Source organism: Balaenoptera physalus, assembly GCF_965194825.1.
Source record: "Balaenoptera physalus genome assembly, chromosome: 2".
NCBI classification, from domain to species: Eukaryota; Metazoa; Chordata; class Mammalia; order Artiodactyla; family Balaenopteridae; genus Balaenoptera; species Balaenoptera physalus.
Window position 1 is genome coordinate 37,507,665 of NC_138883.1, and position 19,641 is coordinate 37,527,305.

Genomic DNA, 19,641 nt, shown 5'->3' on the forward strand with positions numbered 1-19,641 from the left:
TACAGAGGAAGATCAAAGAGGCCAGAAAAGTGTTCAAGGGCAAACAACTGGTAAGTGATCGGGCTGAAAACCCATCCCAGGACCCACTGACCCCCAAGCCTGGGCTCCATCCTGCTGTGGGCTCTTGTGGCCTGCCTGCACTGGTGCCTTTGTGCTTACTGTCCTATCTTGGAAGCCCTGTGCTCTGAATGCAGATTCCAGAGGCCAGAGTGGAATAATGAGGGATTCTGAGGGAACAGTGCAAAGCTGGGCCTGGGCACCTGTAGAATTCAGAGGAGCCCCCAGGGGAGATCAGTGCTCTCTGTGTCTGAAATTCAGCCAGCTCAGGCAGTGAGCTCTGGGGTGGGGTTGGGGGGGTTAATGTAAATCTCTTTCTAAGAGGAGCTCAGACACACAGGACAGTGACTTCTTGTCCTCTGAATGCCCGCAAAACTCCTGGTCTCCACCATTTATTTGTCCCTTATCATTTTTAACAGGTCTTGTAGGTCATTTCTTAGGCATTTGTCTTCTCTTTTTAACTAAAGTGTAAAGCCTCAGGGAGATCAACAGTTCAGAGAGAATGGGCATTAGACTGAAACAGATCTGGTTTGACCCCTCTGCCCATACTTTACTAGCTATATGATATTGGGCAAGTTACTTAAACTTTCTGAGCCTTAGCCTTCTCATTTGTTAAATGGAAACATAAATTGTACCTACCTTGTGAGATTGTTTTGAGGATTAAATGAATTAGTGCAGATAGAGGGTTTACAAGCAATTGTTGAATGAATGGTAGTCATAGACTCCTCCATCTCCTCCATCTCCTGTCATCATCTGTGAGTAGACACCTTCATATGCTTTTGTGTTTCAGGTAGGCACTTAAAGCATTATTGTTTTTTAGCGTTAATGGGGCATTTTCACAAAGATGTAAATGCATAACGTCAAGAAGCATTCTCAGAAAAAGAGTGTTTTATGAAAGAATAAATGTAATGTCGAGTGTCAGAATAATTTTAAGGTGAAAAAACACTAAAGAAGCTGTCAATAATGTTCTCCCTTGAATGGTATTTTAGACTGACATAGGGTGGGAAAGGTAGAGGGAAGGGATGGGGTCAGGCTGACATAAGCCTAGGGTTACCAGCAGTAGCATTATGAAGGACATTCAGAGACCCCAGTGCTTGGAATGCAGGAAATGAATCTGTCGAGGGGAGGCATGTATGGATCTACATGACGTGTCAGATGACCTGGGTTCCTGTAATTGTAAGCCTGGAGAATTCACTTAAGTTTCTTTATCTGCAAAATGGAGATAAAATCATTGTCACAGAGTTGGTGTGAAAATGAAGCATTACATGGCTACGTAAGTGATCTGTTAACAGTAAAAGTCAATGTTCACCTAGGGTGGCAGTTCTTAGTAAGCTGTGGCTGGTGGGTGCGAGCAAGCTGAGGAAGCCTGTGGCCTGGACATGGGCAGAACCATGAAGGAGAGATTAGTGAGCAAAACTGCCTGGATGGATAGGAAAAAAAATGTAGATCTGTAAAAAGAAGGGAAAAATGCAGGAGTACTAGTACATTAGACAACATTGGCGATACCTCAGAGGCTATACGAACTATCTGGAGAAGTTTATTTCCTGGCTGTAATTCCCAAAAAAGGACGGGATTGAATACTGCAGAAGACCATTTCTTTCTCCATTTAGGCTCATCAGTTCAAGCAGTAACATATGTGAAAGAAGCACCTTCTCTCTGTACACAAAAGACAAGGTCTATATTTTTAATAAAAGCCACTAATGCACTTTGTTATACAGCAGAAACTAACACACCATTGCAAAGCAATTATACTCCAATAAAGATGTTTAAAAAAAAGCCACTAATGCAATGTGTGTCACGGGAGTGTTAGTTGATGTGGGTCTAAAGGACAATGTGAGACATTTCTAGTAACTTTCCACGATATGAACAAAGAACTTGATAATGTCAAATACATTTACAAGTAAAAAAAAAATTAGTTTTTTTGAATTCTAAACTCTTTGGAATCAGACAGTCTTATTAGAATCTGTGGTCCCTTAAGCCATGTATGTCTATACCCTATCTCCTTTTTGACCTTATTTCTGGGAATATTACACTGTCTGACCTGTTATTAATATTATATTATTCTGTGCCAGAAGAGGTAAGGAAGCTGCATTTCTAGAATTTCATTTGAGTCATTTGTGAAATTGCATATTACAATTTCCCACCATTTCTAACAGTTCTTTAACATTTTCTTTCTCAACTGGGTATTCAAATTCATGTCAGTGACCTCTAGGGGCTAGTTGCTTTTCTAGCTCAAGAGAGAATTTCTTAAATCAGAGTTGGGGCTGAGGACAGGAACGTATATTCTTCACACTGTTTGGTTTCAGTGGATAGAAAATTAGAAACTCAAGGTATGCGAGAGATCTGTGCAGAATTTAAGTACCTTCAAGGAGCAGTAGAAGGACAAAAAGTTATTTTACCTGTATGTTTACAAATGTCAAAGACCAAGACTGAAAAAAATAAGGATGACTTATAAGGAGTTGGCTGCACTTGCTGGCTGCCCAGGTGGTTCATTTCAACTGCGGGTCAGAATAACCTTGTCCTGTGGTCTGTGTGCCCAGGTATCAGGTTAGGTCTACCTTGCTGCTTATGTCCTTGGTCACCTTACTAGAGGCTCCAGTCAAACACATGTCAGTAAGGAATAAAGTTATGTAAATATGCACACAGGTGGTCAGACCTAGACAAGAACTTGGCAAAAATTCATTCAGCAATAACCAGGCTCTAAAGGACAAATATGCCTCAGTTTACATAACAAATAAGAAAAACATCACAGGATAACAGCAGAGAAAGCAAAGGATTAGCAGGTAGACAGATGATACTGGCTTGGAACTTTCACTCTGCCACATGCACATGGGTGACCTCACCAAAAAAGTCATCTCTCTGTGCCTCATTTTCCCCATCTATAAAGCAGAGGTGGCCACAGGGTTGTTATGAGGATTAAATGAATAAAATGAACCCATCTGTGCAGGCCTGCCTATTGTGGTACTGGGGCCGGAAAGATTGCGTAAATATTAGGTTCATTTTTATTTCTACAAAGGACATGATCCTGAAGAGCTCTACCCAAATTCAACTTTCAAATACCAAATTCTATTTTACGAACCCTGATTCATGAGCAGCTGAGATAACCTCTAATACATTGCATTAGTGATACCACCTTCCCAATTAATCAACATCAAATAAATGTGCTATTGCAGGTGCAATGAATCTTTCCCTTCTCTTTTATTAATTCCATAACTTTAGGGTTTTATCTCTCAGATCCTCTTAAAACAGCAATTTATACCCACATAATATGAAGAAGGAGCCTGATCTTGTTATACTTTGGAGCAGGTGGGAGCATCCCAGGACCTAAATCCTCCCACTTGGCCTCAGCCTGAGAAGAGAAAGAGTGATAATCCCAAGCCATCCTATAGCATGACACTCTTCTAGTCATCTGTAAGACTCCTCCACCTATACACTTTTGCACATCAGCTTTTGCTTTCTTGTCTTCAACAGGATTTTATTTATTTAGCCTCTTGCTAGTTTCTTTGCTACAGAAAATCCTTCCCCTTTTCCTCTGATCTTTCCAAGTTGAAGCCTTCAGCAGGTATTTGTTGAATGCCTGAGTTGTATTAGGTGGGTGCTATGGGCACCATGCTACCACGCGGCTACTAGAGACACAAGACGTGCACGGTGCAATCACAGTGCAGGCGGTGTTGACAGGCAGGCTGACCACTGTGGGGGAGGCAGTGTACATGTTCTGCTGGGCTGTCACAGTCTTCACTTTACTTAGGCTCTTGGCTTCTCAAGACAGAGAAAGGGTGGGATGAAAAGATGAGGAAGGTACACCCCAATGGAGATGCTTTCCTTTCTCCTACAGCAAAACGTGCCTCTCTTACTCTGACTTCCTTTGATTTCCCAGGTGACATTTAGCTTATCTTGCAAGCTCATCTCATGAGTTTAATTATAAATGCTAGTAAATTAATATTACCCATCATATATAACACAACTGAATTTTAACAATCCATTGCTTTAACCCCAAAGGATGACTGAATGGTGAGGACTTCAGTCCTTGTTGTAGAATATTTGGGGGAGAGGAAAGCCTTTCAATGTCATACCATGTGGGTGCTTCCTTAGGCAGGTCATGAGTGAGGTGGAAATGAGGCTGGGACCCAGCTGAACAGAGGCACGTCCTCAATACTAGATTTCAGGTGCTTTTTAGCCTAGCTAATGGTACTTAACTGTTTCAGGAATCCCTTCTTAGTTTTCGTCTTGGTTTGGGGGAGTTGGAATAGTCACCCTCCCCACTCTCTGCGTTCAACCTGGCAAAGGTTCCATCCCTAAGGTACCATTATCTTTCTCGATCCACAGGGTGAGTCAGAAGGAAATGTACTCACTCCCATTCATTCTCTTTGCTTAATATTTCCCGCAATGAGACTTCCTTGTGTAACAAACAGCTTCTGTGGGTGTTTGAGGGTCTTTAAAAAGAGAACATGCTGTTCCTGTGAGTGGAATGATTTCTGAAGGAAGCACTACAGCAAACAAGGAGCTCTAGTTCCAGGGTTGAGCAGAAGCTTTTCTCACAGGTGGCAGGAGGCTTTAAGGTGGGGCTTGTCTGCAGGAGATATAATGTCCTGACATTCAAGCCATCTTCATTTCCAATTTATTGCAGCTGCGTTATGGAAGAAAACAGAGTCTTGGGCTCTGGCCTAGGTTCAAGTTCTTCTCAGTCACTGACTGGCCATTTTCTCAATCATAAAATGGGGTTAATCAATAGCAGAATTGACTCAGAGGGTTGTTGTGTATAAAATGAGATAATATGTAGAAAGTGGAGCATGGCTAAATGCCCAGTAAGTGGCAGCTGTTTATGAAAGCATTGTTGCTACTGGGTTCTTTCCTCACTATGCATGGCTTCAGGTAGCTGTTATAAGCTCTGTGAGCCTCAGTTTCCTCATCTGAGAAGTGGGGTCAATGAGGATTAAATGAGATGCTGTGCAAGCACTTAACACACTCTCTGGCATGATGCAGTTACTTAATAGATGTCAGTTTTCTTAACCCTCACATCATCTTTGTCTGCTTGTTGGCTCATGACTGAAATTCCTTCATAATAATTTCCATTGCAGAGGTATCTTGTTGACAAGTACTACCAAATGGAACTGATTTTTAAAAACCATCCTTTAAAATTTTCTCCTTAAGGTGGAAAGAAGGAAAAAGAATACAGGTATTGGGCACCTGGAGAAAAACCCAGGAAAGGGAACAGGGGAGCAGAGATTGGCTAAGATAAGCATTTTTTGTTCTACCATCCTCCACAGGGTGGATCTTGTCAGCTCTACACCCTCCTGTCCAAACTTCTCAGCCTGAAGGATCAGGAAACTCTGCCCTACAACTTGTAAGAATCCAGGAGTCCAAGCTTTACTGAACCTTGGAGGTGGGGAGGGTACAAATTTTTGATAACCGTTGTTTATAAGGTAGGTGGCTCTCCACATTTGGAGACTGTCTCCGCTACCTGTGGACTTCACTCTTACAAACCCAGAGCACACTAGCATACCTCTAGGCTATTTTGGTTAAACCCCAACACTTAACGCTGTAAAAGTTTCCCTCCATATGCCCCTTTGGTCTTCCTGCATCAGAGATCTGGAGTCACAACCGCATCAAGAACCGTAGTTTGATGATTAATTAGGCACAAATGTGGCACTAGGGTCTCACAATGCCCTGTGGGACATCTGCTACGTTCTTTTCGATTTTTGCCATCAAGATGCCAGTTGCTTCTTAGTGACTATCAAATAGTCTTATTAGTCCTCACTCTGGGCGCCACTGCCGGGTGGGGTGGGTGAGGAGAGCTTAGGGACCGTGCAGACCTGGGGAAACAGGAGCTGCCACCAGGGGGCGCTCGCCTGCGGAGAGAGTCTGACGGAGGCGGAGTCAGGGAAGAGGGGCGCCTCCGCAGAGAAGCACAGAACCACCTCTCCTCCCTCGCCCTTCACCCCCGCGCTTCCTTGCAGTAGGTGAGTTTGAGAAGGTTCCTGGGATCTTTGCTCTAGAGCGAAAGGCCTTCCCCGCCAGCCCTTGAAAGATGAGAACCCACACCCTCCACCTCCCGACCATGCCGCGCGGCTTTGCCTCTCCCGGGGCTCGAGGCTGCGCTTGCCGCTGGGGATTGGGCAAATAGTTTCACCTCTAGATGCTTAGTCAGACTTCTGTATTTAATGACGCCAAAGCATCCAGCTCCTCTCAGACTCACGTGGCTCAGGGTCTGGGGAGCCGACCCTCAAAGCGTGGCCCCCAGCCCGGCAGCATCAGTTTCAGCATCACCCCGGACCTGGTTAGGAATGCACGTTCTCAGGCCCCGCCCCAGACCTCCCAAATCCAAGACCGGGGGAGGGGCGCCGTCTGTGCTTTGCTGCTCCCGCGGGTGACTGTGAGGCGCTCGACGGTGACAGCCCCTACCCTGGGGCTTCCTACGTCGCTCAGGTGAGCATGGATCGCGAGGCGGGTAGTCCGGGTCCTCCGGAGATCTCCCGGCCGCTGGCTAGGTGGTCACGTGGGCTCTGGGCTTCTTTCCCCCCCCCCTCCCCCTCCCGCCCCTCGCGTCTTTAAAAGGAAGGAGAGGCTCCTCGTTAAGTCGTTTGTGATCTTTGCAGTGTCTCCGGCTACTGGACCTTCTGACACCCACTCCCTCGCCCCTGCTGCTAGGCCGCCTGGAGAGCGGACGCTGCGACAGACGCCTCTGGAAACTTGCAGGGCAGAGGAGAGGCGGCGGGAGCCGGACCAGAGCGGGACCGTCCAGGGCTGCGACTGGCATCCAGTGCTGCGTTTGGGATCTGGGCTGCGCGAGGTGCGCTCACTCTCCGCAGCTGGTGCCGCAGCCGGGTGCGGGGAACAGAACTAGTCCAGGAAAAGCACGTGCCGCGTTTCAGTGATTGCTAGGCGGGTGTGTACGAGTAGGGTAAGTGCCCCTTCGGTCAAGGTGCGATTTGTCTGATTTTCTGTTTGAAATCCAGCGATGGGAAAACAGTAATACTGAGAACAATAAAAGACACCCCTCAACCCCCCGCCAAATCCACCAGTCTGGAAAACTACTGGAAACAGAAATTCCATGTTTTGACTAAATATTTTCACTCAAGACGCTGGCAAGTTAACTAATTAGTTTGTGCCTGTAAGCTCCCGGTTGATTGTGCTAATATACATGTTTTTTAAAAGGCAAAACTCCTCTGTATTTTCTACGGATTTCGCGACAGTGGATGAAACGGTGACAGTAGGAAAGTTGACCAGGGCACTTCATGCTTGAATTTTGTGGGCCTGGGAAGATGTACATGTTATCAGGCAGGTGACTAGTATTTTTAAATGTATTAACTGGCAAACCTTAATCATATCAGAAAGCAGAGTTACTTCTTTCTTGGGCGGATTGAGTAAGATTGAGATCATCTGGGCTGTTTATTTGCTGAAGAGGAACCCCGGCCGCTGTTTTCTTAACCCGTTGTTTTCCCGTTCCTGCCTAATTAATACTGGATATAAAATTAAGTCAAGGGAATCTGTATATATATATATATTTTGTGTGTGTGTGAAAAGCAAAACTTTGGATTCTGGTGAATTTCTATTTAGGAAAATAAGATTGACTCACTTTTACTAGCTTTTTAAAAAGCAACTTTGTGCTTTGGTGTGGTACACAACACTTGAGGAAAGATTTTGTTTTGTTAGATTTCTAGTATTTACATGGGCATTCTATTAGGAATTTTAATTTTTGTTCTAAGTTTCTAAACTCACAGTGGCTGTTTTTGTGTGTGGAGAAGGATGTTTGTTATTTATAAAGTGAACATGTGGAAAGAAAGATTTGTGCGGTGAGTATTGTAAAAAGTAAATGTACTGTGACTATGAAAAGAACATTACACACTTATTCTTTGGCTCTTTTTTTTTCCTGCAGAAAATCTATGTTTTTGCATACATTCTAGAAGAGGGGGAAATGTTAGGATCTGTTTATCAACAGGTGTTAAAGCATAAACCTTAGGATTCCGTTTTATGTTCAAGCATTTTTTTTCAGTTGAATTACTGAAACATTCTTATTTCAGAAGTCACCAGTCTCCTGTAACATTTAAGTCCTGTAAGTCTCTGAAGTCAATTAAAAACACATTTAGGACACCGTTCATAGTGGTTCTGAGGGATGTGAATGAATCTAATCACCATTTACATTTCTCAGTTTATTTATAATATGGAATAGGTAAGATTTAGTGGTAAATTCAACCCTTAAAAATATAATTAGCATTTAATAGATATTGATATGTCCATTTTAAGAATATTACATGTAGGTTTCTATATGTTTATCCAACAGGTAATGATTCAAAATACATCTTGTAGTAATGTTAATTCATGTTTTGAATCATTTTATAATATCTATAAATAATAAAATAATTATATAGAATGCTGAAGGCTGAACTTGAACCATTTACTGGTAAGTTTTTTGATAATTATGTCTAGAGCCCTTGAGAAATGTATACTTGAATTTAGGCTTCATCATTCAGTGCCTAGCACACTGTTTTAGACATAACATTTTTGAAAAGTCAAGCTTATTGCAGTATAATTTACATAGAGTAAAATCTAGCCTCTTTAGGTGTATCGCTCTGTGAATTCTGACAGTTGCACACAGCGGTATACTCAGTCACCTCCATGATCAAGACATGGAACAGTTCCATCACCCCCAGAAGTCCCCTTTGTAGTCAGCCCTCTGCACTCAACCCCAACCCCTGGAAATCACTGTCTGTTTGCTGATTATATAGTTTTGCTCTTCAGTATATTCTTACTTAGAAATAATTGTCTTCCTTCCCTTTTCTCAAAAGAAAACCTCAGTTCCCTTTCTTTTTTGGGATGAGCCAGGTTCTGGTGTTTTTGTTTTAATCCTATACACTTTGGGATAAATTGAAGAAAAGACAAAACTGTTTTGCATATGGGAAACCAGAGGCTTGGAATACGTGTTAGATTCATATTGGGCTAATAGATTTAATTTTTAGCAAATTTGGGTCCCATTGTGGTATAAGCCTTTGGTTACGGTGTGCATCATTAGTTATCCCAAACTGAAATACAAGGGCATTTAAAAAAAATTTGTTATTTATATAATATTAATAGAATATGTGGTTCCTTTATAATCTTGGCATTTAAGAGATACTTTTATTATATTTGAGATTAAGAAAGCTGCCTGAAATTACATATTATCAAATAGTGAGAAGCCTAAGAATGATTGAAAATGACAATTTGTAGACATTTAAAATGCAATATAGAGTGATTGTGGCTACTTAAGTTAAAATACTCTCTTTAATAGGAGCTAAAGTCTGTGCCCAATTTATTTGTAGATGTCAGTTTTTTCATTCCTGTGCCCATGTTTTGAAATCTAGATTTTCCTGTAGGACATAGATGTAAAATCTTTTATAAACCAATATTTTTCTACTGTTTAATACATTATTCAATTCAGTAAACACTTAGGAGCCTGTTATTGCTAGGCACTCCTAATGAAGATATGTCAGATTGATGTCGTTTGCCTTTTTCCTTTGTGCTATGAAAAACAAGAGCCTGTCTTTTAAATACATACACAACGTACCTTTCAGAGAACTACAGTGGCAGTAACTAGGATATGCAGAGTGGCAAGTTTATGAGACACCAGCAAACTGGATAGTTGGCATTTCCAACTGGAACGGTTACAGCTCTTGATAATAATTAAGGGCTTTACGAAGGGAATCTTTGTGCAGGTGTACTTGAGAGAGGACAGAAGAATGAGGGTCACCTGGAAAGACAAACTACTGGACTCATATATATTTCCTCAAAGCAGGACTGCAAAGTTTTGTTAGTGAATGTTTTGTGTTCACTGTCAAACCCCAGACTGGCAGGCAAGTTGAATGTATTCCGTTTAACTTCTACATTGGTCATGTCCTTTTGAATCTCTTCACCCGCAACTGTCCCTCACCCTGCCCCAAATGAATATTTGAATATGGTTCTGTTTCCTAAAAGTGGAGTATTGTCACTGACTTGGTATTGGGAAGGAGCAGAGATTTGCTGATGAAAGAGAAGATTGATGGGCTTTCCCTCCACACTGCTGCCTTAGAGTGTGATAACCCTGGGGCTGAGGCTTTATCCTCTTCCCATATTCAAGCCCTCAAAATTCTATTTCCTAACCAGCTCAGTAGGCTATTAGGGGAGTTAGTTTTCTCATTTTGGAAAATACATGTACATGTTCTTAAGAGTTGTATGTGAGTCAATTAGTAACGATCAGTTCCATGATGATTTTGGAGTGTTTTTTATTTCTAATTAATATTAAACTGATTGAGACTCTTAATATTTTTCTTAATATTTAAGGCTAATGATTGGCAAATAGCCACTTATACACATCAAGGACGCTTGACACCTAAGACATATTTTTTATCTTTTCCATGAAATTCCTTCTATTGTCTGCTTTGTGAATGTGAATTTATGACTTCTGAGGGGCACACAGATGTGAGGTGTTCGAACTGAATGCTTGGGGAAGTGTGATGGGCGGGCTTAAGAATACAGCATAGGAGAATGTGGCATTTTGTGTTCCACACAGGCTACTAGCAGCTCAGCTTTTTGGACAGTGGTGATGGATTGTCAAGAAGAACTTAAGAGAGTAAAATTAGGAGGCAGAAATCTTCAGGGTGGCCATAAAGGTGTCTTAACCTAAATTGTCTGGAAATCCTGCGTAACACTCTAAGCATATTCAGTGGCATGCCGATAGACTGACTTCATCCTCTTGCATATGTAATGATACCTTGCAGAATGCTTTCGTGTACATCATTTCGCTTCATCCTTAAACACTGTGAGAAAGGGGAACCCATATTAGGTCCCCGTTTCTTCTGAAGGAGATGTAGGAACTCAGGGAGTTTACCTGATTTGTCTAAGATCACCTGGCCTTCAGGCAGAGCTGGGCCTGGGACCTGGTGTCCTGCTCTGTCCACTGGGCAAGAATATACATAAAAACAGACCTGGTGGTGACTGCCTTCTGATTTTTTTAAACTAGATTTGATAGGCACTTTGATAAAATCAGTCTACTCTTTCTAGAATGTCTTTCTGCCATTTCTAGGGCATGCCTTTTTCTTCTTCAAGGAATCACTGTCAATATTTGGAATTTTAAAAACTTTTTTTTTTTTTTTTTTTAGTTTAAGAGCCATAATGTATTTCCCAGCCAGTACATTAGAACACTACATATAATCCCATGTGTACAAAAAGCTTTCCCACTGGACATAGATGTGACCCAAGAGGGCTCCACACAGGTATGTGTGCTGGGGGAGTGTGAGAGAGACATCTTTGGGCAGAAGACAAGGGCTGTTCATCATGAAGGATACGGGCCAACTATTTTAGGCTATGATGAGTAATTAAAGAAAATTGGCATGCAAAGAAATGATTAATTCTTAGAATCAGGATGTCCGGGTACATGTTCTTTTGTTGGCCAGGTGAAATTCCATGCCTTCCAGGCCCAACAATTAAATTGTTTAGAGATTCTTTTTCCCTGTGATACCAGAGATTGTGGTTATAGAGGCAATGCTTGGGTGTTCAAACGAATGTGTGGGAAAATCTGTAGTACAGTGCTGGAGAAATATATTCTTCTTGGAATTCTTTCCTTCGATCAGTTTATATCACTGTTTTAGAGCAGAACTACTTAAATGACCACAGGTTGTTTATTCACTTTTCTAGACCTCCAGTGGAGAAGACTTTCCTTTTGCTATGTATTCTCTTGTCTCCCAGGTCTACTGCAGTGATTTAAGTTCATTACTCCTTGTTGTGTCTTTGCTTAAGAAGGAAAAACCCTTTGCATTGGGTACCATGTTATTAGTTACCCAAGACTCCACTGACAAATAGTTGTCATGTGAATTTGGATAATTTAAAAGATACCCAACCAAAAAACAGTATATCCTCTTAATCATTGTCCAGCAACCAGTTCTCTCACATTAATTATTGTGGTACTGGGGATGTGTGGAAATTCTAGAGAAGTTGGTATATATGTGTGAAATGCATATTTTCTAAGCAAAGTCACTGTGGTACCTGATTTATTGCCTGGATGAATCCTGGCATTTGCCATTTGGCGGTATATGTCTGACAGGTCATTTCAGCATTTCTGGGCCAAGAATGAACATTTCAGTTGTAGGTGAAAATGAGTGATAGGATTGATTCTCTGCTCCTGAGAGAGAGATGATCTTCATTTTAAATGGTGTTTTCCCTTTCCAGCTGGATAATGGGGAGTGTTATTTCAAGTTCATGAATTTCCATGCTACTATTCATTACTTTGTGTCCGTAGAAGCTTTACGTTTTTAAGAGGCCTAATGAAAGGAAAAGATAGTGGTGGTTTTCTGATAGTTTGGTGTGTTGGCTCTTCTACTGATACTTAAGCCGAAACGCCAAATACATTTCTTTTGGGCAATGTAAAGTTGAGACAACATGAAATTCAGTAAAACCTTGATTGGTCAAAATGTTCAGAGAATGATTTTTTGTTTAAACAATTCAATTGATTTTTAAAAATTGCTTATTAAGTTGAAGTCTCTTGTTCAAATTCTTATTCTAAAATCCACTGCTTTCCTGCTTCTTAATTTCTTGAATATAATTTAATCTTCATTTGATGATTGAGAGTGTAGAGTTTATCCTTATGTAAGTTTACCTTGAGCAGTGCTCTGTATAAGAACGTTGGGATACTCACCATGGTGATTACACTAACATTTGGATATGCTTTTTATTTATTAAATTGGGTAAGCCATCTTGTTTTCTTTTTTTTAAGTTCAAGAAATATAAAATTTAATACTGTGAATCAACTATACTTCAATTAAAAAAAGAAATATAAAACTTATTACCTCCAGGTTACATTATGCATAAATACAATTTGTTATGCATGTTACCTTAAGTATTTTGTTCTCAATTGTTACATACTGTTTAAGTTGTGCTGTTAAAGTACTTTAAATGTCTTTTGATTAAATATTTGGCTACATAAGATATGCTCAGATCATTTAGCAAAAATAATGCACTAAAATCCAATCACCAAGGTACAATATTGAAAACATAAGCACAGTGAACAGGTGTATGTGTAGGTGGATTGAAATAGGAGAGGTGTTTTCAGGACAGATTGAGGGATAAAAGCCTCCTAATAATTCTGTCAGTTCTGGAGCTGACATCTAAAGGTCACTGATGACCTAATTACCAACTCCTGTATTCAACCACTTGCTCTAACTTCGATCATTTCCATGGTTCTGTAAATGTTTTCAAGCATCTGTATTTAAAACCCTTCCTTGATAGACAAAATGTGGTGTATACATACAATGGAATATTATTTAGCCTTAAAAAGGAAAGAAATTCCGATACATGTGACAACATGGGTAAGCCTTGAGGACATTATGCTAGATGAAATAAGCCAGTCACAAAAGATCAAACACTGTATGATTCTACTTATATGAGGTACTCAGTAGTCAAGTCTGTAGAGACAGAAGTAGAATGGTGGTTGCCAGGAGCTGGGGGAGGGAGGGATAGGGGAGCTGTTTTTAACAGGTATAGAATCTTAGTTTTGCAAGATGAAAAGAGTTCTGGAGATTGGTTGCACAACAGTGAAAATGTATTTAACACTACTGAACTGTACATGGTTAATATGGTAAACTTTATTATGTGTATTTTACTACAACTTTTTTAAAAAGTTTGGAAATTGCTAGTTAGCATTATATACTTTATCCTGCATATTTTCTATTAGGAATCAGGGATTGTATATATTGATTGGGAATCTAAGTAGTTGAAATATGGAATCCTGTCCTCATGATTAATAAATGCATATTTTTTTTTAAACTTCCTTGATCTTATATTCGTCTCCAGCTACCATTCTCTCTCCTGTCCCTTGTGGTCAACCAATGTTGATTGGAAGTGGTAGCACCTTTGTATTCATCCCTTGTTATTTTACCTGGTCTGCCTGCCTCATTTACTGGGCACAGTGGCTCCCTGAAGGCAGAGTGCATGTCTTGAAACTCCTTTAGATCCCCTGTCTCAGCTCAGTACCATGGCTACTGCAAGTGCTCCATCTTTGATTCATACTCTATACTGGATGAAATCATATATTTTCAACACATTTCTTCATATTCTTTTCTTACAACAAATATTTATTGCGTTGTAGTGGAAGGTGAATAAAATACAGTGTGTGCCTTCAGGAGCTTAAAATCTAATTGTACTTACTTCTTACTCTGCCACCCCACCTTTACCATTTCCAAAAAGGATTTGGTGTAGTTCCCATCTAATAAGGAGGGTTAAATTTCTATGTAAGTAACTATAGCAGTGCTAGAGTGAAAAAAGTGATAAGGCATAAAATGCCAACCGCTTCACAATGCACTTTGCATATTTCTTATGAACATGGCAGGTTCTCTGTAGGAAAATATCAGGAGATTAGAGTGGAATGATGAGTTGGGACAACATAGTGGAACGTCTTAAATGTTAAAAGAGCATGACTTATTAAGAGGCTGGTGGGAAGCAGTGGGCTGCTCATAGCTGGGTTTTTAAGAATGTTAATCTGGCTGCTCTGTGGCCCTGGAGAAAGAGCTAACTGGAGGCAAGGAGCAGTAAGGAGACTATTTAAGGTGCACAGATAAGAAGTAACAAGAGCTTGCTCCAAGGTTGGTGAAAGACATAACCATGGGGAAAGACACCATGAAGAGAAAAACCCAATGTGCCTTGGTGATGAAAGGTAGCTGGATGAAGGGGAGAAGTCAGAGGTAACTGTAATAGGCTTCGTCATTAACACAAATAGGAAATGAGTGGTTTGGGGGAGGAAAATGATGAATTTTGCCTTGGATATTATATTAATTATCTAGTGTTCTGTAACAAATTGTCATAGAATTTAGCAGCTTAAAACAACAAACATTATCTCACACAGTTTCTGAGAGGAATCCAGAAGCAGCTTAGCTTAGATGTTGGCCAGGGCTACAGTCATCTGAAAACTCGACTGGGGCTGGAGGATCTGCTTCCAAAATCTCTCTTTCGCTGTAGTTCCTTGCTGGCTGCTGGCAGGAGGCCACCGTAGGGCTACTTGAGTGTCCTCACAATATGGCAGCTGGCTTTCCCCAGAGTGAGTGATCCAAGAGAGCAAGCCAGGAAGAGGCTGCAATGCCTTTTATAACCTAGTCATGGAAGTACGTGCCATCCCTCTGCCATAATTTATTCATTAGAAGGGAGTCACTATATCTAGCCCATATTCAAGGGAGAGGTTAGGCACCACCTTTTGAAGGGAGGAGTATTGAAGAATTTATGGACATTTAAAAAAAACCATCATAGATATATTGTGTTTTGAGGACAAATGGAATGAGCATTCAAAGGAAAATGTCATTCAAAGGAGAAAGGAATTGGGAGCTTTAGAGAGCCAGGTCGCTTACATATGGAAGTAGGTGACAGCTGGAGCAGAAAATATTGAAGATGGAGAACTTCTCCAGGCTAGATTCTTAATGATCTCTCTCAACCAGTCTCATTATTAATGGTCATTGTTCCCTTCCCCAAATTATATTATTCCATATATTTTAACTTTTTAAAAAAAGGTTTCCATTTTTAATTTCTTATTTTGATATCTTTCCTTCAAAGCTTCTTATCAGGAAAAATTTCAAAGTTACAGAAAAGTTGGAAGACTAATATAATGTCCGTATGTTTACCATCTAGATTCAGTAATTGCTGACAATTTGACTTATTTGCTCTACCTATGTATCTATGTATGTATCTACCTATCTGTCTATCCATCTGAATATTTTTCTGAACTATTTATTAAGTGGCATTCTTTGGTAAAGAAGGGTTTTCCCTCTACGTTGGGATAAACTACGGGTTCTCTTAAAAAGGCAGAGTGCAGGTTTAATTCTTTACCCCTAATTACTAATTTTCAGAGTGAGGAACTGATACAGTGGTAGCAGATGATTCTCTTTTTCTTTTCCTCTTTTTTTGAACATCACTATGGACTCATAGTCCAAAGGGTAAAAAGCATATGTAATTTTGCTATTTATTGCCAAATACCCATGGAAGTTGTGCCATTTTGCACTCTCACCAGCAATGTAGGAGCAAGTCCATGTTTTTTCCATAACCTTTCCAAGAGAGTCTGTTGTCAAACATTTGAATTTTTGGCAAACATAAGTGAGAAATGGTATCTTGGTGCAGTTTAATTTGTATCTCTTTATTGAACAAAGTTGAACATATTTTTATGTGTTTAAAGAGCCATTTACCTTCCTTTTCCTGTGTTCTGTTTGTGTTTTTTGCCTATTTTTCTAGTGAATATTTGGGGGTTTTTTTCCATCTTAATTTAAGAGTTCTCGCTATATACCAGAGAAATTAGCCCTTTGTTTCTAATATAAGTTGGGAGTATTTTTTTTCCAATTTGTCATTACTCTTTTGACTTATGGTATTTTTACGATATGCAGATATTTACTTTCATGAGTTTATGTACTTTTATGTACATTTTTAAATTGCATCTGGATTTTGAGCCATAGTTAAGAAGATTGTCCCCACACCCATGTTATAATGGAATTTATCTACATTTGCTTCTAGTACCTGTGCAGCCCCTGTTCCTCCCCCATTCCTGTCTTACCCCTTCTCCTCTCCTCCTCCCTCTCCTTCCTCTTTCCAGTTCTCTCAACATTCGGGTCTTTAACATTTGGAGTTTATTCTGGCATACATTCTTTTTCCAATGATAATTCTGTTGTCCAATGTTTTCCTAGTGATTTGAGATACCACCTTTATCCTATGACAAATTTCCAAAAACTTTTGACTTTTTAAAAATATTTATTTATTTATTATTTTTGGCTCTGTCAGGTCTTAGTTGCGGCACGTGGGATCTTTCATTGTGGTGCATGGGCTTCTCTCTAGTTGTGGCGAGTGGGCTCCAGAGCGCACGGTCTCAGTAGTTGTGGCACATGGGCTCTCTAGTTGTGGCATGTGGGCTTCAGAGCACGTGAGCTCAGTAGTTGTGGCACATGGGCTTAGTTGCCCCGCAGCATGTGGGATCTTACTTCCCCGACTAGGGATTGAACCTGCATTCCCTGCATTGGAAGGCAGATTCTTAACCACTGGACCACCAGGGAAGTCCTTTGAGTTTTTGAATTTGCTGTTTTGGGATTTTCCATTCTATTGCATAGCAGTCTGGGTCCAATCAGGAGATAGAAACTACACAGTAGGTTCAACAGGAGAAGTCTAATATAAGAATTACCGACTATGATGAGAGATTAAGTATAAGATATAAGAAACTCTACATGGAGCTGAGGTAGAGTACCCAAAGACGGACAAACTTGGGGGATCCAGACCTCCTTGGAAAAAAATGGTTTGGCCACTAATTAGCAGAAATGTTAACTGGTGTAGCTGGACAAAAGTGGTCTGGAGTTACAGGTGGCGAGCGGGCGATCAGCAGCTGGTGGTGTGGGCATGCCCTGGGAGTCCAGGTGCCCGTGGGGGCAGAAGACCTTCAGAGTGTGCATGTGCTGGTGATGAAACTTGCACAAGGAACAACTTCTGTGTAACTCCTCAGGCCATAGTCTGAACAGGTGATTGCAGAAAGGTTCTCGCCGTGCCAGGGCTACAGGTTTGCAGTGGGACCTCGTTCTGGACTTATGGCTGGCACAGGCGCCACTGGATGTTCTCACACCCACACTGCCAGCCTCTGCCCCTGCCAGAAATCACTGCGGCCTCTTCCTCCTGCAGTGTCCCTGCAGTGCCTCAACTGCGAAAGCTTAGCACTGGGCTCAGTTTAAATGCTTAAGGAATTCCATTGCCATAGAACATATACTGAAGAGTGTATTAGGTGAAAGGCAATAAATTGATCATTGATACAGGTACATTGGCCTGTCTATTCCTTTTTCATTATTGGCTATTCATAGTGTGTTTGAAGATCTGTTATTGCTAGTCCTGCTCGTTGATCTGCGCTTTCAGGGTTTTCCTGGTTATTTTTCTGTAAGAATTTAAAAATGAACTTATCTAGTTCACAAAAAAAAAGAAAAAGAAAACTGGTTGGCATGGCATTTTGATTTAATCCTGTGTTTTTAATTTTTTTTATTTTTAATTTATTTATTTTTTGCCGTGCCATGTGGCTTGTGGGATCTCAGTTCCTAGGGATTGAACCCAGGCCACAGCAGTGAATGTCCAGAATTCTAATCACTGGGCCACCATGGAACTCCCTGTGTTTTTTAAGTTTTAAAAGCACTTTATATTAAATTCTCATGATAAAAAAATTATCATGGTTAACAACAAAAGCATTTTGGAAGTGAATGAAGTAGAAAATGAGTTCCATGCCTTACATTCATACCCCCTGAGGTTAATATTTTTGTGTATATTTTTCAGGATGTATTTCTAGGCCCATACAAGTGTGTGTGTGTGTGTGTGTGTGTGTGTGTGTGTGTGTTTAATAGAAATATGTCAACCTTTTTAATAGTATGCTTGTATCTGTAACTTAGAAATGTCTTTTTTTTTTCTTCACAGCCATACCTGTCTATGATTCTTTGAGAACATTATAATGTCCCTTTGTGCCTCTTCTCACAAGGAGTTTTCCTAGCTGTTACCTATTCAAGACATGGATATCAAAAACTCACCATCTAGCCTTAACTCTCCTGTCTCCTACGACTGCAGTCAATCCATCCTACCCCTGGAGCCAGGCCCCATATATATACCTTCCTCCTATGTAGAGAGCCACCATGAATATTCAGCCATGACATTCTATAGCCCTGCCGTGATGAATTACAGTATTCCCAATAACTCGGAAGGTGGGCCTGGTCGACAGACCACAAGCCCAAATGTATTGTGGCCAACTCCTGGGCACCTCTCTCCTTTAGCCATCCATTGCCAGTCGTCACTTCTGTATGCAGAACCTCAAAAGAGTCCTTGGTGTGAAACGAGATCATTAGAACACACCTTACCTGGGAACAGGTAAATCCAGTCTTCATTCTGAATTGTAGTTCATGGCCATTATTCAGATTGCTTTACGATTTAGTGGAAAGAAAGATATGTGTTATACAAGGTCTTCATTATTACATAGATCAAATAGAGCACCTAAAACATCTGATATTCTGAATTCTAGAATTCTGAATTCTAGAATATCTAATCTGATATTCTAGTTCTTACTACAAAGTTGAGCTTACAGATCTGTGTTTTGGGGGAGAATTCACTATCATGACTACTGTCTTTAGAAAATAAAGAATTTAACTTAAATCACTTTCTTCTTGATGAAGTGATTTGGGTTTGAAAAAGAAAGTTTTACTTTACTTTCAAGTTAGATCCTTCTTATCTTGCAGTGAAATCACAATTTAGTGTTCATGACAAATTGTGTCCAAGATGAAAGTAACTGTCGGTATTACAACTTAATGAAATACTAGACAGGTGAAGCCAGAAAAGACAGACAGACATTGGTATAAGCTTTTAAACAATGAACTAAAATAATAACATTTTATAAAGATTGATGGGAAACTATTTAAATGTGGACTTTAGTTGACCTTTCTTAAACTCTAAGTCCAAGGTAATATAATGGGTTATTTCCATTCAATTTGTAATTTTTTTTTTTGGCTGCTCTGCGCGGCTTGTGGGATCTTAGTTCCCTGACCAGGGATCAAACCCAGATCTTTTTAATGATAATTATGACTACAGAGAGCAGAGGTAGTA

The 19,641-nt window shown here is 40.4% G+C and overlaps 1 protein-coding gene across 1 annotated transcript in view; it reads left to right on the top strand.

The window, feature by feature from the left end:
• ESR2 (estrogen receptor 2) overlaps nt 1-19,641 on the top strand; it is an 83,949-nt gene that overhangs the window by 11,628 nt on the left and 52,680 nt on the right. Inside the window, exons 2-3 of the mRNA XM_082442703.1 lie at nt 6-6,958; nt 18,469-18,912. Of these exons, the coding sequence (XP_082298829.1) occupies nt 18,560-18,912 (353 nt within the window). The 5' untranslated portion in view covers nt 6-6,958; nt 18,469-18,559. The remainder of the gene's footprint in view (nt 1-5; nt 6,959-18,468; nt 18,913-19,641) is intronic.